Source organism: Miniopterus schreibersii (assembly GCF_964146895.1).
Source record: "Miniopterus schreibersii genome assembly, chromosome: 6".
Classification (NCBI taxonomy): domain Eukaryota; kingdom Metazoa; phylum Chordata; class Mammalia; order Chiroptera; family Miniopteridae; genus Miniopterus; species Miniopterus schreibersii.
In genome coordinates, this window is record NC_138107.1 from 70,097,203 (window position 1) to 70,113,641 (window position 16,439).

Consider the following 16,439-nt stretch of genomic DNA (forward strand, 5'->3'; position numbering starts at 1 on the left):
CAATGAATGCATAAATAAGTGGAACAACAAATAGATGTTTCTTTCTCTCTCTAAAAAAAAAAAAAAAAAAAAAAAATCAATAAAAAAAATTCTTTTCAAGAATACTGTATCCTAGAAACTAAAACCTGAGGTATTATATGAAGGATTGCTTTTTTTAAAAAAAATTTTATTTATTGATTTTAAAGAGAAAGGGAGAGAGAGAGTAGGAGAAACACTAATTTGTCGTTCCACTTAGTTATGTATTCATTGGTTGAGTCTTCTGTGTGCCCTGATGAGGGACTCAACCCACAACCTTGGGGTAGAGGGACGACACTCTAACCAACTGAACTACCCGGTCATGGTTTAAAGATTGTTTGTTGAACCTAACTTCCTTCTTCATTTCTTTATCCTTTTACAACAACAACCTCGACCAATTTCCAAGCATTAATAAAAAAAATAATAATTCTTTGGATTGCTCACACCCACCATTAAACATACCTGGGTGGAAGAAGGCCAGTCTCGACTGCCATTGCTAAGCAGTCATAAAGAAAAGAAATTCTTTTAGGACTATGCTGGCCATGAATGAATTTAACAAGCCACTGGATACACTGTTCATGAGATTCCTGGAAAATTAGAAAATGATTATACTTTAAGTCTAAAGTTATATCTTAAAACTAACAAATAGCTAAGATTATACTTGTGAGTATATCAAGACTGTGAATGAGATACTCTACTATAAACATTTGTGGATAAAGGCAATTAAAAAAAAGATTCAGATTTAGTATTTCAGTTATATTAAGCTTAAACTCTTATAATTGTATAGATTAAACCCCCGTTTTTATTACATGGGAACTTTAAAAGGAGTAAGATATCATTAACATATTTGTGGTCAATAGAAAACTCTAACACAGATTTTGTAAGGCATTGTAAGCAGTAATCTATTTAATGGCAGATAGAAATATTCCTGTCACTGGGGGGAAAATTCATTATGGGTTAGTTAGTACATCAGGCTCATGAGAATTTAGTGTGAATCTGATCCCTAAGAGTCCAAATATGAATCCAATGACACAGCTAATTTCTAAACTTGTATAACTAAACCTGATACAGAAATGTAGTGCCATATCAAAGTCTGTCTTCTAGGATGTCCTCAAGAGTCTATGTCCTGTTCCTCTTTACTACCACTGTCCCTCATAGTGTACATACTTCTATTGTTGAATGTATCACACAGATTTAGAAATACCTACTTTCTTCCTGGCTCCCCATTACAATATAATCTTCTTCAAGACAAGGACCATATCTTACCTCATAAAATGTTTAATGAATTATTAAAAATTTTAAATATTTTGAAAAGATGTTCAACATTACTCAGAGAAATGCAAAATAAAATTATACTGAAATAAAATTTCTCATGCTTTAGATCAGCAAAGATCAAAAAGTTCATTAACACTCTATTGTGAGACTACTGGGAATATATAGTCTCATACATTGCTAATGAGAGTATAAATTGGTGACCATTATAAAAGACTACTAGGGCCTGGCTGGCATGGCTCAGTGGTTGAGAGTCGACCTATGAACCAAGAGGTTCAATTCCCAGGCAGGGCACATGCCCGGGTTGCAGGCTCAATCCCCAGTGCAGGGTGTGCAGGAGGCAGCCAATCAGTGACTCTCTCTCATCATTGATGTTTCTGTCTCTCTCTCTCTTTCCCTCTCTAAAATCAATAAAAACATATTTTTTAAAAATATAAGACTAAGCAATTTCTACTAGGCAATACTACTTCCAAGTATTTGCTCTGTGTCCGTATATGATATCATTCATTTTGTATTATTTAATGTAGAAAAAGTAAGAAGCAACCTAAATGTCAGTTAGTAGGAGACTGGTTAAGGAAGGTACAGCCATAAAATAGAATATTATGCTGCAAGACAGGGAGAAAGGCAGAAATTTTAACTTTTAGTGGATTGCTGTAGAATTACTTTCAGTATTTACTGAGGGAGAAAAAAGCAAGGTGCGAATGAACAGTGTACACAGTATATAACCATTCTGTAAAAATGATCCTATGTGCATAAAATACTTCTAGAAGGAAACATAAGCTGAGCATACAGGCTGCAGACAGAAAAAAAAAAAGCAGGTAATTAAGCTAAGAGAGGTGAAAGGAAAACTATTAATTGGGTCTACTTTTTCACATTTTGCACTATATGAATATATTACCAATTAAGACGCTTAAAAAAATGAATGTATTGCCATCATCTGATCCATGTCTGAGCAGCAAGTCTTACCACCAGTGCCTCAACTGCAAACATTTTCCTACCTATAATGAACCATGAGAAGAAAATGCACTGCTGGAACTCAAACTCTTTAAGGATCACACGTTTTGTCTTTTTCAAGGATACATTTCCTGGTGAATGTTCTCTGTTACTAAATTTTACTGTTTTTTCCTTTACTTTTATTATATCTTCATATCCTTATTGTAAAATCATGCATCCTTATTGTGGCATTTTTATATCTTTAATATAGTAGTAGCTTCACTATACTATGCCAGTTCCTTTATTGAGAAAATGAATGCAATTTTTATCCTTTATAATCCCTAACACAGTTGTTTTCAAGTGCACCAAACAAGTCAGAATAGGATAAAAATGGTATTATATAATCTAACACGGGGAGATTTTTAACACCTCACACTGTGCTGTCATCCACTTAACTTCTCAATACGGGGTCTCCACTGGAAGAATACAAATTGGAAAAAATGGAAACCATAATAGACAAATAAAAGATAAAGACAATTTTCTCTCTCCCTTCCCAGGAAAACCTCAACAGCAACATCAAAGTAAATGTTTAAAACAGAAGGGGTCAAAAATCATCCGCTGAATGTATTAAAAATGCGGTACTCACCTGAGGAAGACCACCCCAAAACTGTCTGAAGGCCGCCAGGCAGCTAATCAGTTTTGTCTTTTCATCTTCAGGAGTGTCCATAAACATTCTATAAACAAAAATCACTTTATTTGCCACTAGTATGAAAAAGGTCATCCAACATAACTAGAACAGTGGCTCTTAGAAACCCCCAAGGCAAAACTAAGCAAAATCTTAGAAAGATACACTAAGGTAAAAAACAGAAAAAAAATCTACCATGCATATACTCACCCAGGGAAAGCCTCTTCTATAATTTCGGTTTTCTGTAAAAAAAAAAAAAAAAAAGGATGCGAATTTACAATGTGGGGGGCTCCCCGAGCAAACTATTATAATGTAACATACGGGAAATTATCTTAATCAGCTACATGCCGAAAGGAACGATCCCCGCCTCGCCTGTCACCATGGGTGTTCCGAATTCCAAGAGGACTTCGAATGTGACAGCAGTTCGAGAATCGCTAACCTCTGCACACATACACGGAGTCTCAACAAAGGAGCGGCGGGGAGAGGCGGCCCAGGCAGATCCCTGGCCCCGCCGCCCCGCGTCCCCGCCTCGCCCCCCGCCGGCCTGGACCCGGGCCCTTCCACTCACCACCACCTCCTCAAAAATGCTCTGGAGTTGCGTCTCCATCTGTACCATCGCCTCCGCTTCCCTCCGGCGCCCGGCTCGCGGCCCGGGGCAGGCCCGAGCTCGGGGCAGAGACGCGCGGCGGGGCGGCGACGGCCGCGGGAGTCGGCGCGTAGACGAGGTCGCTCCGCACTCGGGGTGCCGCAAGCGCCCGGGCCTGCGCGGAAGCGCCGGGAAGTGGCAGGTGCTCGCTGATTACCAAACCCCTAGAAACCAGGGACGCAGCCTGATGGTTCCGCCAGAGGGGAAAGGATTCTCGCAAGCCGGACCGAAGCGCCCCCAAGTGGAGCCCCGAGCCGAAGTCCCTCCAAGGCGGTGTGGGCTGCAGGCCGCCACCTCCCGGCTGGAGCGGGATTGCCTCGGTGGGCTCCGAAACTGCCTGCAAGACGGAGCATCACTCTTATGCTGGTCGTGCTATTTGATAAATTGTAATCCTTCCACCGTTGTTAAATAATTATCCCCGTCCTAGAGTTGTGTGACCAAGGGCAGCCTTTTTAATAAAGCCGCTGTTAAACACTGCGGGGCTCGAAGGCTTGAAAGGTGCGGTGCCTTTGATAGTTACCTCAATTAAAAGTCACTGGCTGGTGCACAAGTAAAAAAAAAAAAAGACAGCCTTTAAAAATATATATTTATTTAGTTTTACTCTATAAAATTTAATTTTTAATTTTCCTAGGTATTTCCTGCATGGTTTGTCCCCTGGGCCACTGTCCGCAGGACTGAGAAGCCGCAGGCACGCGGGGCGCAGGCTCAGGCCGGCTTTCTCTCCGACGCCGTGGAGGGGGTCGCTCAGCACCGGGCGGCGCCCGGGGCTCCCCGGCCACCCCGACAGAGCCGGGGACGGTGATCTCCCGGGGGGCCCCTGGCGACAGCCTTCGCGTGCTACGGGCCGGCGGACTAGGGCTTGACAAAGGCTTACTCACATTACCCACTTTTCACCTCACACCCCGCCCGCACGGTCGCGGAGTCAGCCAGCCGTGGAAATCCTGCCGCCCCCTACCGGTCAGACAACAAACGACGCTCGTTGAGGGCCTTAACCCCAGCGACCCGCGTCTTCCACCCACAACTCCTAACTTTGGCCTTTGTAAACCCTGTCCTACCCCCTCCGTTTTGAAACATATTCTTGGTTGGCACTGAGGGCAAATCATTATCTAAATAAACTCTCTTTAATTTTTATTTTTAAATAGCCCCAGACTTTTGTTTACAGTGGCTATTTATTTTATTTTCAATTTTTAACTATTTTGAGTAAAGTTATTATGGACATTCTCAAACAAGTCTCCCTGTGGATACGTTCTCTTCTCTGTTGGATGAACACCTAGGAGCAGACTTGTAGGGTCATATGATAAGTATATGTTTAACTTTATTAGAATTTGCCAACCAGTTCTTCAAGGTCGTGCCACCGTTTTCGCACTGTAACGCTACTGATGTGTGAGAGCTCCAATTGTTCCACATCCATGTTAACAACTGGTGTCATTTTTTTTACTTTAGCCTTTCTAATGGGTGTGTATTCCCTAGTGACTAATGATGTGGATATTTTTAGATGTATATCTTATAAACTATTCAGATACCTTTTGTGACAAGTCCTTTCAGGTCTTTTGCTCATTATTAATCAAGTTAATCAGGTGGTTTCTTATACTCTTATTTATTTGTAGGAGTACTTATATATTGTTGACAAAAGTATGTCCAAACCTGTAGATTTATTTTTGGTTTCAGTCATTTTATTATTATTGTTTTTTGGTAGAGAGTTGGTATTTTTTTTTTAAATATAACTATATTGATTTCAGAGAAAGGTAGGGAAAGGGAGATAGAAACATCATCGATGCGAGAGTCATTGATCAGCTGCTTCCTGCACAACCACTACTGGGGATCGAGCCTGCAACCTGGGCATGTGCCCTGACCGGGAATCGAACCTCAATCTCCTGGATCATAGGTGGATGCTCAACCTCTGAGTCAATCTGGCCTGGCTGGTAGAGAGTTTTTATTAAAATTGATTTGAGCCAAACAGAGGATACACCTGGAAGCAAGAGCTAAACAGACTGAAATAAATGCTTCAGAGAATAACAGTTTGCAGTTTCTTTTATGCATTTGAAATTTAAAAAAAGTATAAAAGATTATCAGAAGGTGAAAGAAAACAAGGCAACGGGAATCAGATTATAGAATAGTTACGATTATGTGCTCTCTTGAGGGTGGTCAGGCTTTTAAGGAGGGGTCTGAATTGGTTGTCACATATTAAAAGGTCTGAAAAGTACTTTATAGGTGCGTCAATCTAGATGCACGGAAACAATGGACAGGGCTTGCTTGAGGCAAAGATAAACCTTTAACTAAAGAAGTTAGAACCAGTTGGTGTGGCTTTGGTTGAGCATTGACTCCCGAATCAGGATGTCACAGTTTGATTCCCAGTGAGGGCACATGCCAGGGTGTTTCACCTGGGGTTTTGGGCTCAGTCCTCAGTAGGGGCGTTCAGGAGGCAGCAGATCAATGACTCTCTCTCATCACTGATATTTCTATCTCTCTCTCCCTCTCCCTTCCTCTCTCTGAAATCAATAAAAACATATTTAAAAAGAAGTTATATGCCTGAGGCACTACCACACACCATGACATGCCCATTTAGGAATTTATGATCAGATCACCTTGTGAGCTTTCTTTTCACAGAAGCCCTTTTTTCATCCATAATATTCTGAACTGTACACTTATGCCTTTTATTAGATGTACGTATACCAAATGCTTGCTTTTTCATTTCTTAAATAATATCTTTGATTAGTAGAAATTTTTCATTCTGATCAAGTACAATTTATTATTTTTAAAATTTTATGATTATCATTTTAGTAGCCTCTGAAAATGGTAGAAAAAACGGATATATTTGAAATGAATGAATAAATAAATATAAAATATTGAAATTGTAAACAAAGCTGTGGGTAGTATGTTCTGTTCTGTATTCTGAACAGATAAGAAGTTGTTTTATGGAATCATTGGTAGATGCAAATCTTATTGTCTAAGAGATCAAGGTTCAGTGATTTTTGAGAAGGGCAACTTTGACTTAGTTCTGGGGAGTGAACCATTGCATGGAGATGGCAGGAGCGGGCCTGGGGATGGTATCGAGGATTAGGGTCCTTGCTTCACTAGATACTAGAAATGCTGGAAGCCAGTTCTGTCTGGATTTGAGAATGAGAAGTAAAGTGAACTAACATGAGAACAGTCTCCCCAAGGCAAGGACTAGAGATGGTGTCAATAGATGAAATGGAGATTGACACAAAGACTGGAAGAGTGTGATAAGCACCTGTGTCAAGCTTGCTGGTGACCTGAGTCTATGCTGTAGTTAGACACACACACACACACACACACACACACACACACACACTCACACGGGTACTCACATTATTAATATAATTATTAACTCCCTCTGCTGTTGTAATTTTTGAAAGTACTATATGAAAATGTTAAAAGATGACTAATTCTCCAAAGCTTGTATTAAAAAAATAATAGTCCCCCACCCCAACCCTCCTCACCTTCAACTTTTACTCCCTAGAAGTAACAACTTTCAGTTATTTTCCTAAATAATGTGTTTTATCCCACTAGCTCTTGCTGTTTCAGTTTTAGGCATTGCATATTGACTTTTGTGGACAAAAATGGGGTGCTGTAATAAATCATAAATTCCTAACTGGGTAGGTCATAATGGGTGTTCACACCCCAGGCCTATGACTTCTTTAGTGCAAGAACCAGCCCTGCACCAGGTTAGCACACCCTTGAAATGCCAGAAATAATACCCCTGGGATGGTGTTAACTGCCCTTAAGAAAGGACATAACTGCCTGGTCGGGTGTGGCTCAGTGGTTGAGATCAGGCCACATGCCCAGGTTGGGGGCTCCAGGTTTGATTGACCGTCTGAATGTGCCTATCACTAATCCACCCAGAAACCTCTGCCGGAGGTGTTAATCTCCTCTCAGGAAGTTCAGAGGGGTACCCTCCTGGAGCCTCTGCCCCCCACTGCCTGTGTGGAGTGGCTGCTTTCTAAACCTGCCTCTTGGCTACTGTCCAGGGGTAGCATCTGGCGATTCTCTTTCTTCTCTCCTTATACATCTTTTGTTTGCTCAGCTGCATGTCTTCCTCAATTTCCTCCCTTGTTTGGGGATGGAGGAATGCACATTTTCCACTAACATCTTCAAAAAACTATTTCTCCCCCCACTCAACTTTTTATTTAAAAAAAATTGAAGCCTAGAGAAAAATTGCAGGAATTTTACAATCAACACATATATTTTAAACATTTTACAACATTTGCTATTGCTCTCTGTCTCTTCTCTCTCTCCTCTTTGTCCTCTGTCAGCTTCTCTCTATGAATCGAGTCTCTATGTGAACTGTTTGAGAATTATTTACAGACATCATAACTTCACCCCTAAATACTTCATCATGTTCCTTCTGAAAGTCAGGCATGTAGAACCTGACTTTCATAACCGTGGAACATTTATCACACTCAGGAAATTTAACATCAATACCATACACCCTCTGAAACGTATCCCTACCACCCTGGCAGATGTGGTTCATTTGGCTGAACTTTGTCCTTTGCACCGAAAGTTTGCTGGGTTGGATTTCAGGTCAGAACATATGCCCAGGTTTCGGGTTCCCAGTCAGGGTATGTGTAGGAGGCAACCAATAGATGTTTCTCTCTCGCAATGATGTTTCTCCCTTCTCCCTTCCTTTCCTTATAAAAAAATCAATTAAAAAATTTAAAAATGAAATAAAATGTATTCATACATTTCTTCAACTGTCCAAATAACATTTTTCACTTATCATTTCTTGTCTTTCATCCAGGATCCAATTAAGGCTCTTGCATTGCATTTAGTTGTTAGGCTTCTGTTCTCCTTGCATCAGAACAGTTCACTAACCCTTTCTTTCCCCCAATGTTCATAAAATTTACATTTTTTTAAAGATTCCAGGCCAGTGTTTTTTCCCCCAGAATATCCCTCAATTTGGATTTGTCTCATTTCTCACAATTATATTCAAGTTAAACATATTTAATTTTCCATAGTTATGCTCTGTAAGTCGTGTTATCTTTAAACGTGTTATTTCTTAGAAGGTTTAGCTCTTTGCCTTTGAGACTCTGATGTGAGACATATAGAAATCATATACATACATATACATATGCATATACATACACATATATGGAAATTAAGTTTGTGCATAATTTCAAGTGTCCCACGATCCCCTGAAGCTTATCCATGCAAATGCATGTAACATTGGCAGACTGTGCTGTAAACACAATTGGCCTGGGTGATGGAACTCATGCTCCCTCTACTCAACAAAAGTACTTGAGTTACTTTTTAAGTCACATAATTTTTATTAGAAATGGATGATGGTCCCATAAGCAAGTTCTTGTGGTTTGTTACAGATTCATTAAAATGTGAACATTTTCTAACTGCCTTGTATGGTAGAAACCATTATTTTTCAGGGTGTTGTTATTTTACTCCTGTAAAAATTACATCTTTATGGATACATTCATAATGCTGATGCTCATACGGAAGTTGTCCATGTTGCCGCAAAAGGAGGCTATACTTACCACAGGTTCTCCTTAATACTGTATGGTTAAACTGTGGCTCTTATTTCTAAGTTGCAAGCCATTTTGGCTTTCCATTGTTCATACACACATTGTCTCTTTAAAATGATGGTGTAGTCCTGGCCGGGTAGTTCAGCTGGTTAGAGCATTGTCCTGATATACCAAGGTTGCAGTGCAGGTTCGCTCTCTGGTCAGGACACAAGAATCAACCAATGAATGCATAAATAAGTGGAACAACAAATTGATCTCTCGCTCTCTCTCTCTGCCTTCCTCTGTCTCTCTCAAATCAATCAAAAAAAATTTAAAAAATTAAATGCTGCTGAAATTGTAGAAGATGTAGCCAAAACAGTAATAAACAATGAAAGTTAAAAGAAAAAAAGAAATGTTACCTTTTAAGGTACTGTTATGGGCTCATTTGTTCCCCCCAAATTTGTTGACTTCCTAATCCTCAGAGCCCCAGATTGTGACTGTATTTGGAAACAGAGTCTTTAAAAAGGTCATTAAGTTAAAATGACGTCCTTAGGGTGGGCCCTAATTTGACCCGACTGGTATACTTATGAGAAGAGAAGACTGACAGAGACAGGCACTGGACAGGTGAATGCACAGACAGCCATCTGAAGACAAAGGAGAAGATGGCAAGTCATCTTCTAAGGCCTCTTCATAGAGACCTTAGAAGAAACCAACCCTTGATCTTGGACTTCTAGATTCCAGAATGGTAAGATAACAAATTTGTGTTGTTTAAGCCACCAGTCTTAGGTACCTTATTATGGCAACCCTAGGAAACTACTATAGGTAACTTTCTGAATCCCCTTAGAAAAGTTTATTGTTTTCTTCTCCATTCCCCCAGTACTTCATTAATATCACTAGTATCACCCAAAGAACATTGTATTATAGCTAAAAATATCTGTTTCTTCTACTAGACTAAAGCTATTTAGAACAGATACAGAAACCAAACATTTTTGCATCTCCTAACACCTGGCATAAAATCTGGGGCTTGGTGGTACTCAGTTATTATTTGTTGCTCTAGACTGAATAAAGGCATCTAAAGTCCCATTATTTCATGGAGAGTCTTCCTTTGAGGAAATAGCCACCTCTGAAATATTGGATGTAGAAAAAGATTTGGATCACACGCAAAGTTATACCTATAAGGTTATTGTAATTTATAAGAATTTATTTCACTAGACATTTATGAGGTAGACTCTGACTTCCAAGGTTATTTCTGAAACCATCAAATGATTTATTCAGCAAGTGCTCATTAAATGCCTTCTAGGTGATGGCCATTGCGCTAGAAACTGTAACAAAATGGCAAGTTAAACTAATCTAGTCTCTCACCCCATGGAGCTGACATGACAGAGGGGTTTGAATGTTTTGACAAATAACCTAGTTCCTGCCAGGGTTCAAAGAAGTAGAATGAACCCACAGCCCGTAACTTCAGGGACTATCAGTTGTGGGATACAGCCTTGGAGAGCTCACGTATCATGGTGGCACTATGGTTTTAGAAGGTCTCTTCTGGGGATAGTTCTAGAATTTGAATCATGAAGGAGGCCCACTTGAGAACATTAAAAATAAGGAGATTCTACCAAAGCTTGGAAAATTTTTGGAAATAAAATTATTTCTGAGTTTTGAAAAGAACAAGATGGGTCAGCTAGAATTCTAACACTAGTTGGGCAGATTGCTGCACTTGAGGGCAAGTGAAAGAAGCAGTCCTCCAGGACCCCGAGACAACCTTAGAAATGTTGATTGTTCAGTAGAAAACAATTGTGATACCACAGGAGGCATCAGATAAGGTTTCTGACTATCTGAATCATTAAAGGCATATATCATATATGGTTCAGGTGACAATCCAATGCAGATTTCTTTAAGTACATTAGTTGCCAAGCTTTAAAACATGGAAGAATTAAGGGAGTGAATCAGGGATCAGCAATACTGCAAAGGGCCAGTTAGAAGATATTTTAAGCTTTGTGGGCCAAGAGACAATACCAAAGATATTAAATATGCATATGAAGTCAAAGATCTGTGTACCTATACTGTAAGAGAGAGAAAAAAATTTCATAAATTTTTATTTATAAAATTCAAAATATAATAATAGAGTATCCTTCCCCACCCCCAGATTTGGAAAATAACATTTTGTTTAATTGAGCGTCAAAATTACTGTTCCCTATCTCCATGTTAATTATAAATATTCATCTGTACTGATCAAAAATGAGATTTTATGTATCTCACCTTGGAAAATGTTTTTCACATGCTTAGGTGCTGCAAAATGCTGATACCAACAAACACACATTAACTCTATCGTTTGAGCATCTAGTTACCCAGCCACTTTACTTATCTTTCAGTTTCAAGAACTTAAGTCCTATAGTCCATGCTGAGATTTTTCCTCATCTCTTTCTATATACCATTGCCTCTAGGCCCTGCTTTGTCACTGCTAACATGTCTCACCTAGACAGTAGTTCTAGATTCAGCTTCAATATTGGATTTCCACTTGCCAAGGACTAGCATTTGTCCTTCCTATACCAACTGCCTACCTGGTTAACTTTCTGCTTGCAAGGCAAGCTCATCAATCTCCCTGTAGGTTTCTCTGCCTTTTCCTCATGACAGGCCCTTTTTGTAGTTGGCCACCTGCTCACCCAACCCTGCTGTTATTTGAGACTCCATGCTTTGCTTTGATGGACTCCTTCCTGCTCCTGGACCTGAGCCTAGTATCTGCCTCCACACCCCCTCCCGCCCACCCCTCTCCCTCCTGCCCTCAGTGTGTCTAGTTCCTCTGAACTTTCCCAGTCTGGCTGGTCCAACTCCAGCCCAGCTCTAGTGCTAGAACCAGGAAGGGCAGGTTAGTGAAACTTAAGGAGGCAGATGTTGGCAGGCCCCTGGGGTTTCCCTGAGACAGCAATGAGAGAGTTTTTTATGATTTTAGAAAAGTTTCCTGAATTCAGTGGACACAGGGACATTGTAGAATATAAAAAATATTTATGATTGGTGGGGGATGTAATGTAACAGTAGCTGCCTTTCAGAGCACAGGTGTTCCAGGCCATTAAACATTAAAACATGCAGGTTCCGAAGGTTTCAGAACCCAGAGGTGCAGATTGTTCTAAAGTTAAGGGAAAAAGAATCATGAGGGTTCAGGATTCAAGTAATTTAGAAAGTGTAGGTTCAGATCCAGGTGACATAGGCAGTCTATTCCAAAGTCTAAGTTGGGTGGAGGGAGCGGATTTGGCTGGTGTCCAATGCTCAGGTGAACTGTTAGGAATACGTTTCTAAGACTTAATAGACCCAAAAGAGTTAAGGTGTAGGGCTCAGTTTGGGCAACTGCTGTAGCACCATATAAGACTAAAGCCTGGGCAATGCCAATATCTCTACTGCACCTTATGCAGATTCTCTGAGGTTCACTCACATCAGGGCCTGAAGGACTAAGGTATTTCTCCATTATAATAGGGATAATCTGAGATAACTTTAGGAAGGAAGAATTTGTTAGGAGTCAATTAACTTGTATGGTGCAGAGATAAGACTTAATCAGAGGTCCTATGACTTTCTTATTTAGTGGTATGTGTGTGTGTGCGTGTGTGTATGTCTATCCTCAGAGTTGAATGAGGGTGAAGGATATTCTGGCAGTGTGGGAGGTAATGAATTATATACTAAAAATATAGAGCCAGTCGGTGGTGCCCTGGTAAACAGAGCTGCTATAGAATTCAGTGACACCTTGGAGAGCAGCAGGAAGCAGCATCGCAAAAGTGCTGCTGAAGATGTGGTACATGTACCCGGTGGAATAGTACTCAGCCGTAAGGAAGGGTGAAATGCTGCCATTTGCAACAACACGGATGGACCTCGAGAATATTATGCTAAGTGAAGTAAGTCAGTCAGAAAAAGCTAAGAATCATATGATTTCATTCATGTGGGATATAAAACTGAAACTCACGCGTACAAACAGCAGTGTGGTGGTTGCCAGAGGGAAGGGGGTGGGGGTGAAGGAGGTCCTAATATATGGTGACGAGAGAAGATAGGACTTTGGGCGGTGAGCACATAGGATAATATATAGATCTTGTAACACAGAAACCCACACCTGAAACCTATATGTTCATATTAACCATTGTCACCCCAATAAATTTAATAAAAATAAATAAGTAAATAAAATAAAAGGCCAAAAAGGAAAAAAAAAAGGTATCAGATAAGCATTCTGGAGTCAAGGTATACAAATTACTACAGGAAATATCAAGGCAATAATTTAAAAATCAAGAAGACAGAAGCCAAGAGAACAGACCTTGGAGGTCCAAATAAGGCAGAAAGGTCAGAAATGAGGCCAAGTCTTAAAAAGAAGGAAAAATGTGAGAAGGCATTCAAGGTGTAGGTTAGGGTTCTCCAGAGAAAGAGAACCAGGAGAGTCACAGATGGAGATAGAGCTGAGATAGCAAGAGAAGGGGAAGGATTGGCTTACTTGATTGTGGTGGCTGGGCTGGCAAGTCCCAAGTCCATAGGGCGGGGCAGGTTGGCAGGCTAACGCTGCAGTCTTCAGACAGAATTTCTTTTTCTCTGGTAAACCTGTTATTATTGTTCTTAAGGCTGTCAACTGATTGGATAAGGCCTACCCACATTATTGAGGGTAAACACTCTTACTTATGGTAGATGTTACCACAGCTACAAAATACTGTAACAGGAACATCCCAGATTAGTGCTTGATTAAATGACTGATTGCTAGAGCCTGGTCAAGTCCACACACAAAACTATCACACAAAGGAAGATAAAAGTAGGAGCACTGTGATAGATTGTCCTAAGGGCAAATGGGCAGTTAGAACCCAGAAACCCAGAAAAATTGAAGCCATATGTCAGATGACTAGGTAAAAGCCGTGAATCTTAGGAATCTCCTAATTTTGAGACAAATTGTGATGTAAGCTTGCTCTTTTAAAACAATCCATATGACACAACAACAACAATAGCAGAATACCCTGAAGTTGGAGCCTGAAGACCTGGTGACGTCTCACTTCTGAGATAGCCCTAACCAAGGTGATCTTGGGCAAGTAATCAAGCACCCCGGGGCCCTGTAATTTTACCTGTAAAATTGGCGAGCTTGATTATACTCCAGAGTGAATGTTTGCAGAAGAGAATTCAAAAGTGCATTCCTGACTAAAAGCGAAGTGTTTACACTGACCTGACTACCTATGAAATCACTCAAAGAGATATTGCAAAAATGTTGCTGCAGCCCTGACCAGTTTGGCTCACTAGTTAGAGTGTCGGCCCTCGGACTGAAGGATCCCGGGTTCAGTTTTGGCCAAGGGCATGTACCAGGCTCCATCCCTGGCCCCTGCAGGGGCTGGCGCAGGAGGCAGCCAACTGGTGTGTCTCTCTCACATCGATGTCTCTCTCTCTTTCCCACCCCCTCTTCCACGCCCTCTGAAAAGCAATGGAAAAAATATCCTTGGGTGGGGATTAAAAATATCCTTGGGTGTATATATATACACTGCTGCTTTAGCCAAAACTCTAGAGAATTCTAATTCAATTAAATGGAGTCTGGGCTTCAGAACTTAAAAAATTAAAAATAAATAAATAAAATTAACTACTTTGGGTGCTTCTAAGTTTATCCAGTGTGGAGAACCACTTGCCAAAGGTGTTCAAATAGGTTTTTATTCATGCGTGATTTTTAAAGACCTGGTAGTCCATTGTGGGCCAAGGAAAGAAGTTTGCAAGATCCTGGATTTGATTATCTCTGTGGAATTTTCTAGTTTTAAAGCGAATCCCTTCTGCTACAGTAACTAATGTAGATGCTTCCACCCGTTAGGCCTGAAGGTACAGTTGGTGAAGGGGAGGCATTCTGGACTGAGGAAGGGAAGGGGGAAAGAACAGCACAAACCCTCAAAGTCCTGAAAGGAAACATGGCTTCTAGGCTGCAGCTTTTTTTCCTTAAGGGAGAAATAAAAGAAAAAACTTCAATTACATATAAAGGGATTTAGACGTGATTTTTAGAAATATCCTTAACATTTGTATAAATTTGATAACATGATTTGTATAAGTATCCTTAACATTGTAGATTAGGGTAGAGTCTTAATTTTTTGTTTTGTTGCTTTTCGACTTGGAATAGTTTAGAATAGTGTTTTCCAAAGAGTGTACTACAGCCTATGGTATTTTTATAATCTTCACTTTATAAAAGAGTTCTCAAGCTTTATTTGACCAAGGAGTTTATCATGAGACTAATGTCCTGTGAAATCACACTTTGAGAATTACTGCCTTCAGGTCACTTAAACTATAAGAATTTAACACTCATCATTTACTGTAACTCTCTTGGGCTATGCTGCCATTAATTTAGCTTCTTTCATCATAAATACAGGTAAGTATAGAAATAAGAAAATAGCCTGTTTAGCTCGTTAGTAATAATCACCTTGGTCATGGGGAGCTAAAAGACTAGCGTTCCAGTTCCACTCAGGCATTGAGTAAATATTTGATTGGGAATAAATAAGATACATATTTTAAATAATCAGAGCCTTACTTTACTCATCTACAAAATAAGGACAGAATGTTTGTAGGGGAGATTGTTAAGTTTGACATGTGATAATGGGTATAAAACACGTTCAATTGTGAACACTGTAAAATGCAAGACATAATTAAGTGTTTTACATAGGTGTAGGAATTACCACTATGGTTGGGGCACATTTTTAGTGTGAGTTTTCGACTATGACATAGAGTTGATGTAAATATGGAAACTCCCTGTAATTTCTGCAAGGAGGCCTTTCGTTCTGTGTTTTCAGTAAAAAACAAAAAGGGAAAGAGCACAGCTATCTACAATGTCCTGAAAATAAACTTTCATACCTCAACACTATTGTTATCACAACCTTTTTCTTCTCTCTTGATTGTCCAATCACTAACGGGCTGTGATCTTTCCAAACAGTTAAAGGTCAGTCACTCCTAGCTCATAGTTTCCCTTTGCCAGACTAGAAAGAGGAAGGAGAAATCTGTCTCTGCTAAAACAAGTTTATGCAGCTAAAACATCTATAGATTCTCTGCTGACTGTATCAATGGAGAAGACTGTGAAGAAATATAAAATAATTTGTATTGTAAGTACAGTTTATTCTTTATTTTTATTTTACTTTATTATAGCTTTGTGTCAAATGTTAAATGTGTATTCCCTATTTATTTGTTTGTGTTGCTATTTAAATGTAAAGTTTTCAGTAATTGTGTGCAGTTTTATGACATCTCTAAGGCAGTGAATATTTTTAACCATATTTTACAAGTATAAAAAATTGAGCAACAACAAATGGATATTTTATCAACCTATAGAGTTGGGATCTGTGGCAGAACACTTGGCAGCATTTCTCTTAGTAGAATTGCAATTACTTCCCAAGCTGCGTTTTTATTGTATGGATATTTTAAGACTAGAAAGTGAGAAATTAAAATCACTGTATCT

The 16,439-nt window shown here is 39.8% G+C and overlaps 2 protein-coding genes across 4 annotated transcripts in view; one reads left to right on the forward strand and one right to left on the reverse strand.

The window, feature by feature from the left end:
* MED23 (mediator complex subunit 23) overlaps positions 1 to 3,662 on the reverse strand; it is a 40,832-nt gene extending 37,170 nt beyond the window's left edge. For 2 of the 3 annotated variants that reach the window (XM_081139994.1, XM_081139993.1), the window contains exons 1-4: positions 3,474 to 3,662; positions 3,116 to 3,147; positions 2,867 to 2,954; positions 478 to 602 (exon numbers count right to left, since the gene is read on the reverse strand). In XM_081139994.1, coding sequence (XP_080996120.1) covers positions 478 to 602; positions 2,867 to 2,954; positions 3,116 to 3,147; positions 3,474 to 3,521 — 293 coding nt within the window. In that variant the 5' untranslated portion in view covers positions 3,522 to 3,662. The remainder of the gene's footprint in view (positions 1 to 477; positions 603 to 2,866; positions 2,955 to 3,115; positions 3,148 to 3,473) is intronic. The other variant, XM_081139995.1, reaches the window with a different exon arrangement.
* Positions 3,663 to 15,953: 12,291 nt separating this feature from the next.
* ENPP3 (ectonucleotide pyrophosphatase/phosphodiesterase 3) overlaps positions 15,954 to 16,439 on the forward strand; it is a 66,507-nt gene continuing 66,021 nt past the window's right edge. The window contains exon 1 of the mRNA XM_081139996.1: positions 15,954 to 16,089. Coding sequence (XP_080996122.1) covers positions 16,051 to 16,089 — 39 coding nt within the window. The 5' untranslated portion in view covers positions 15,954 to 16,050. The remainder of the gene's footprint in view (positions 16,090 to 16,439) is intronic.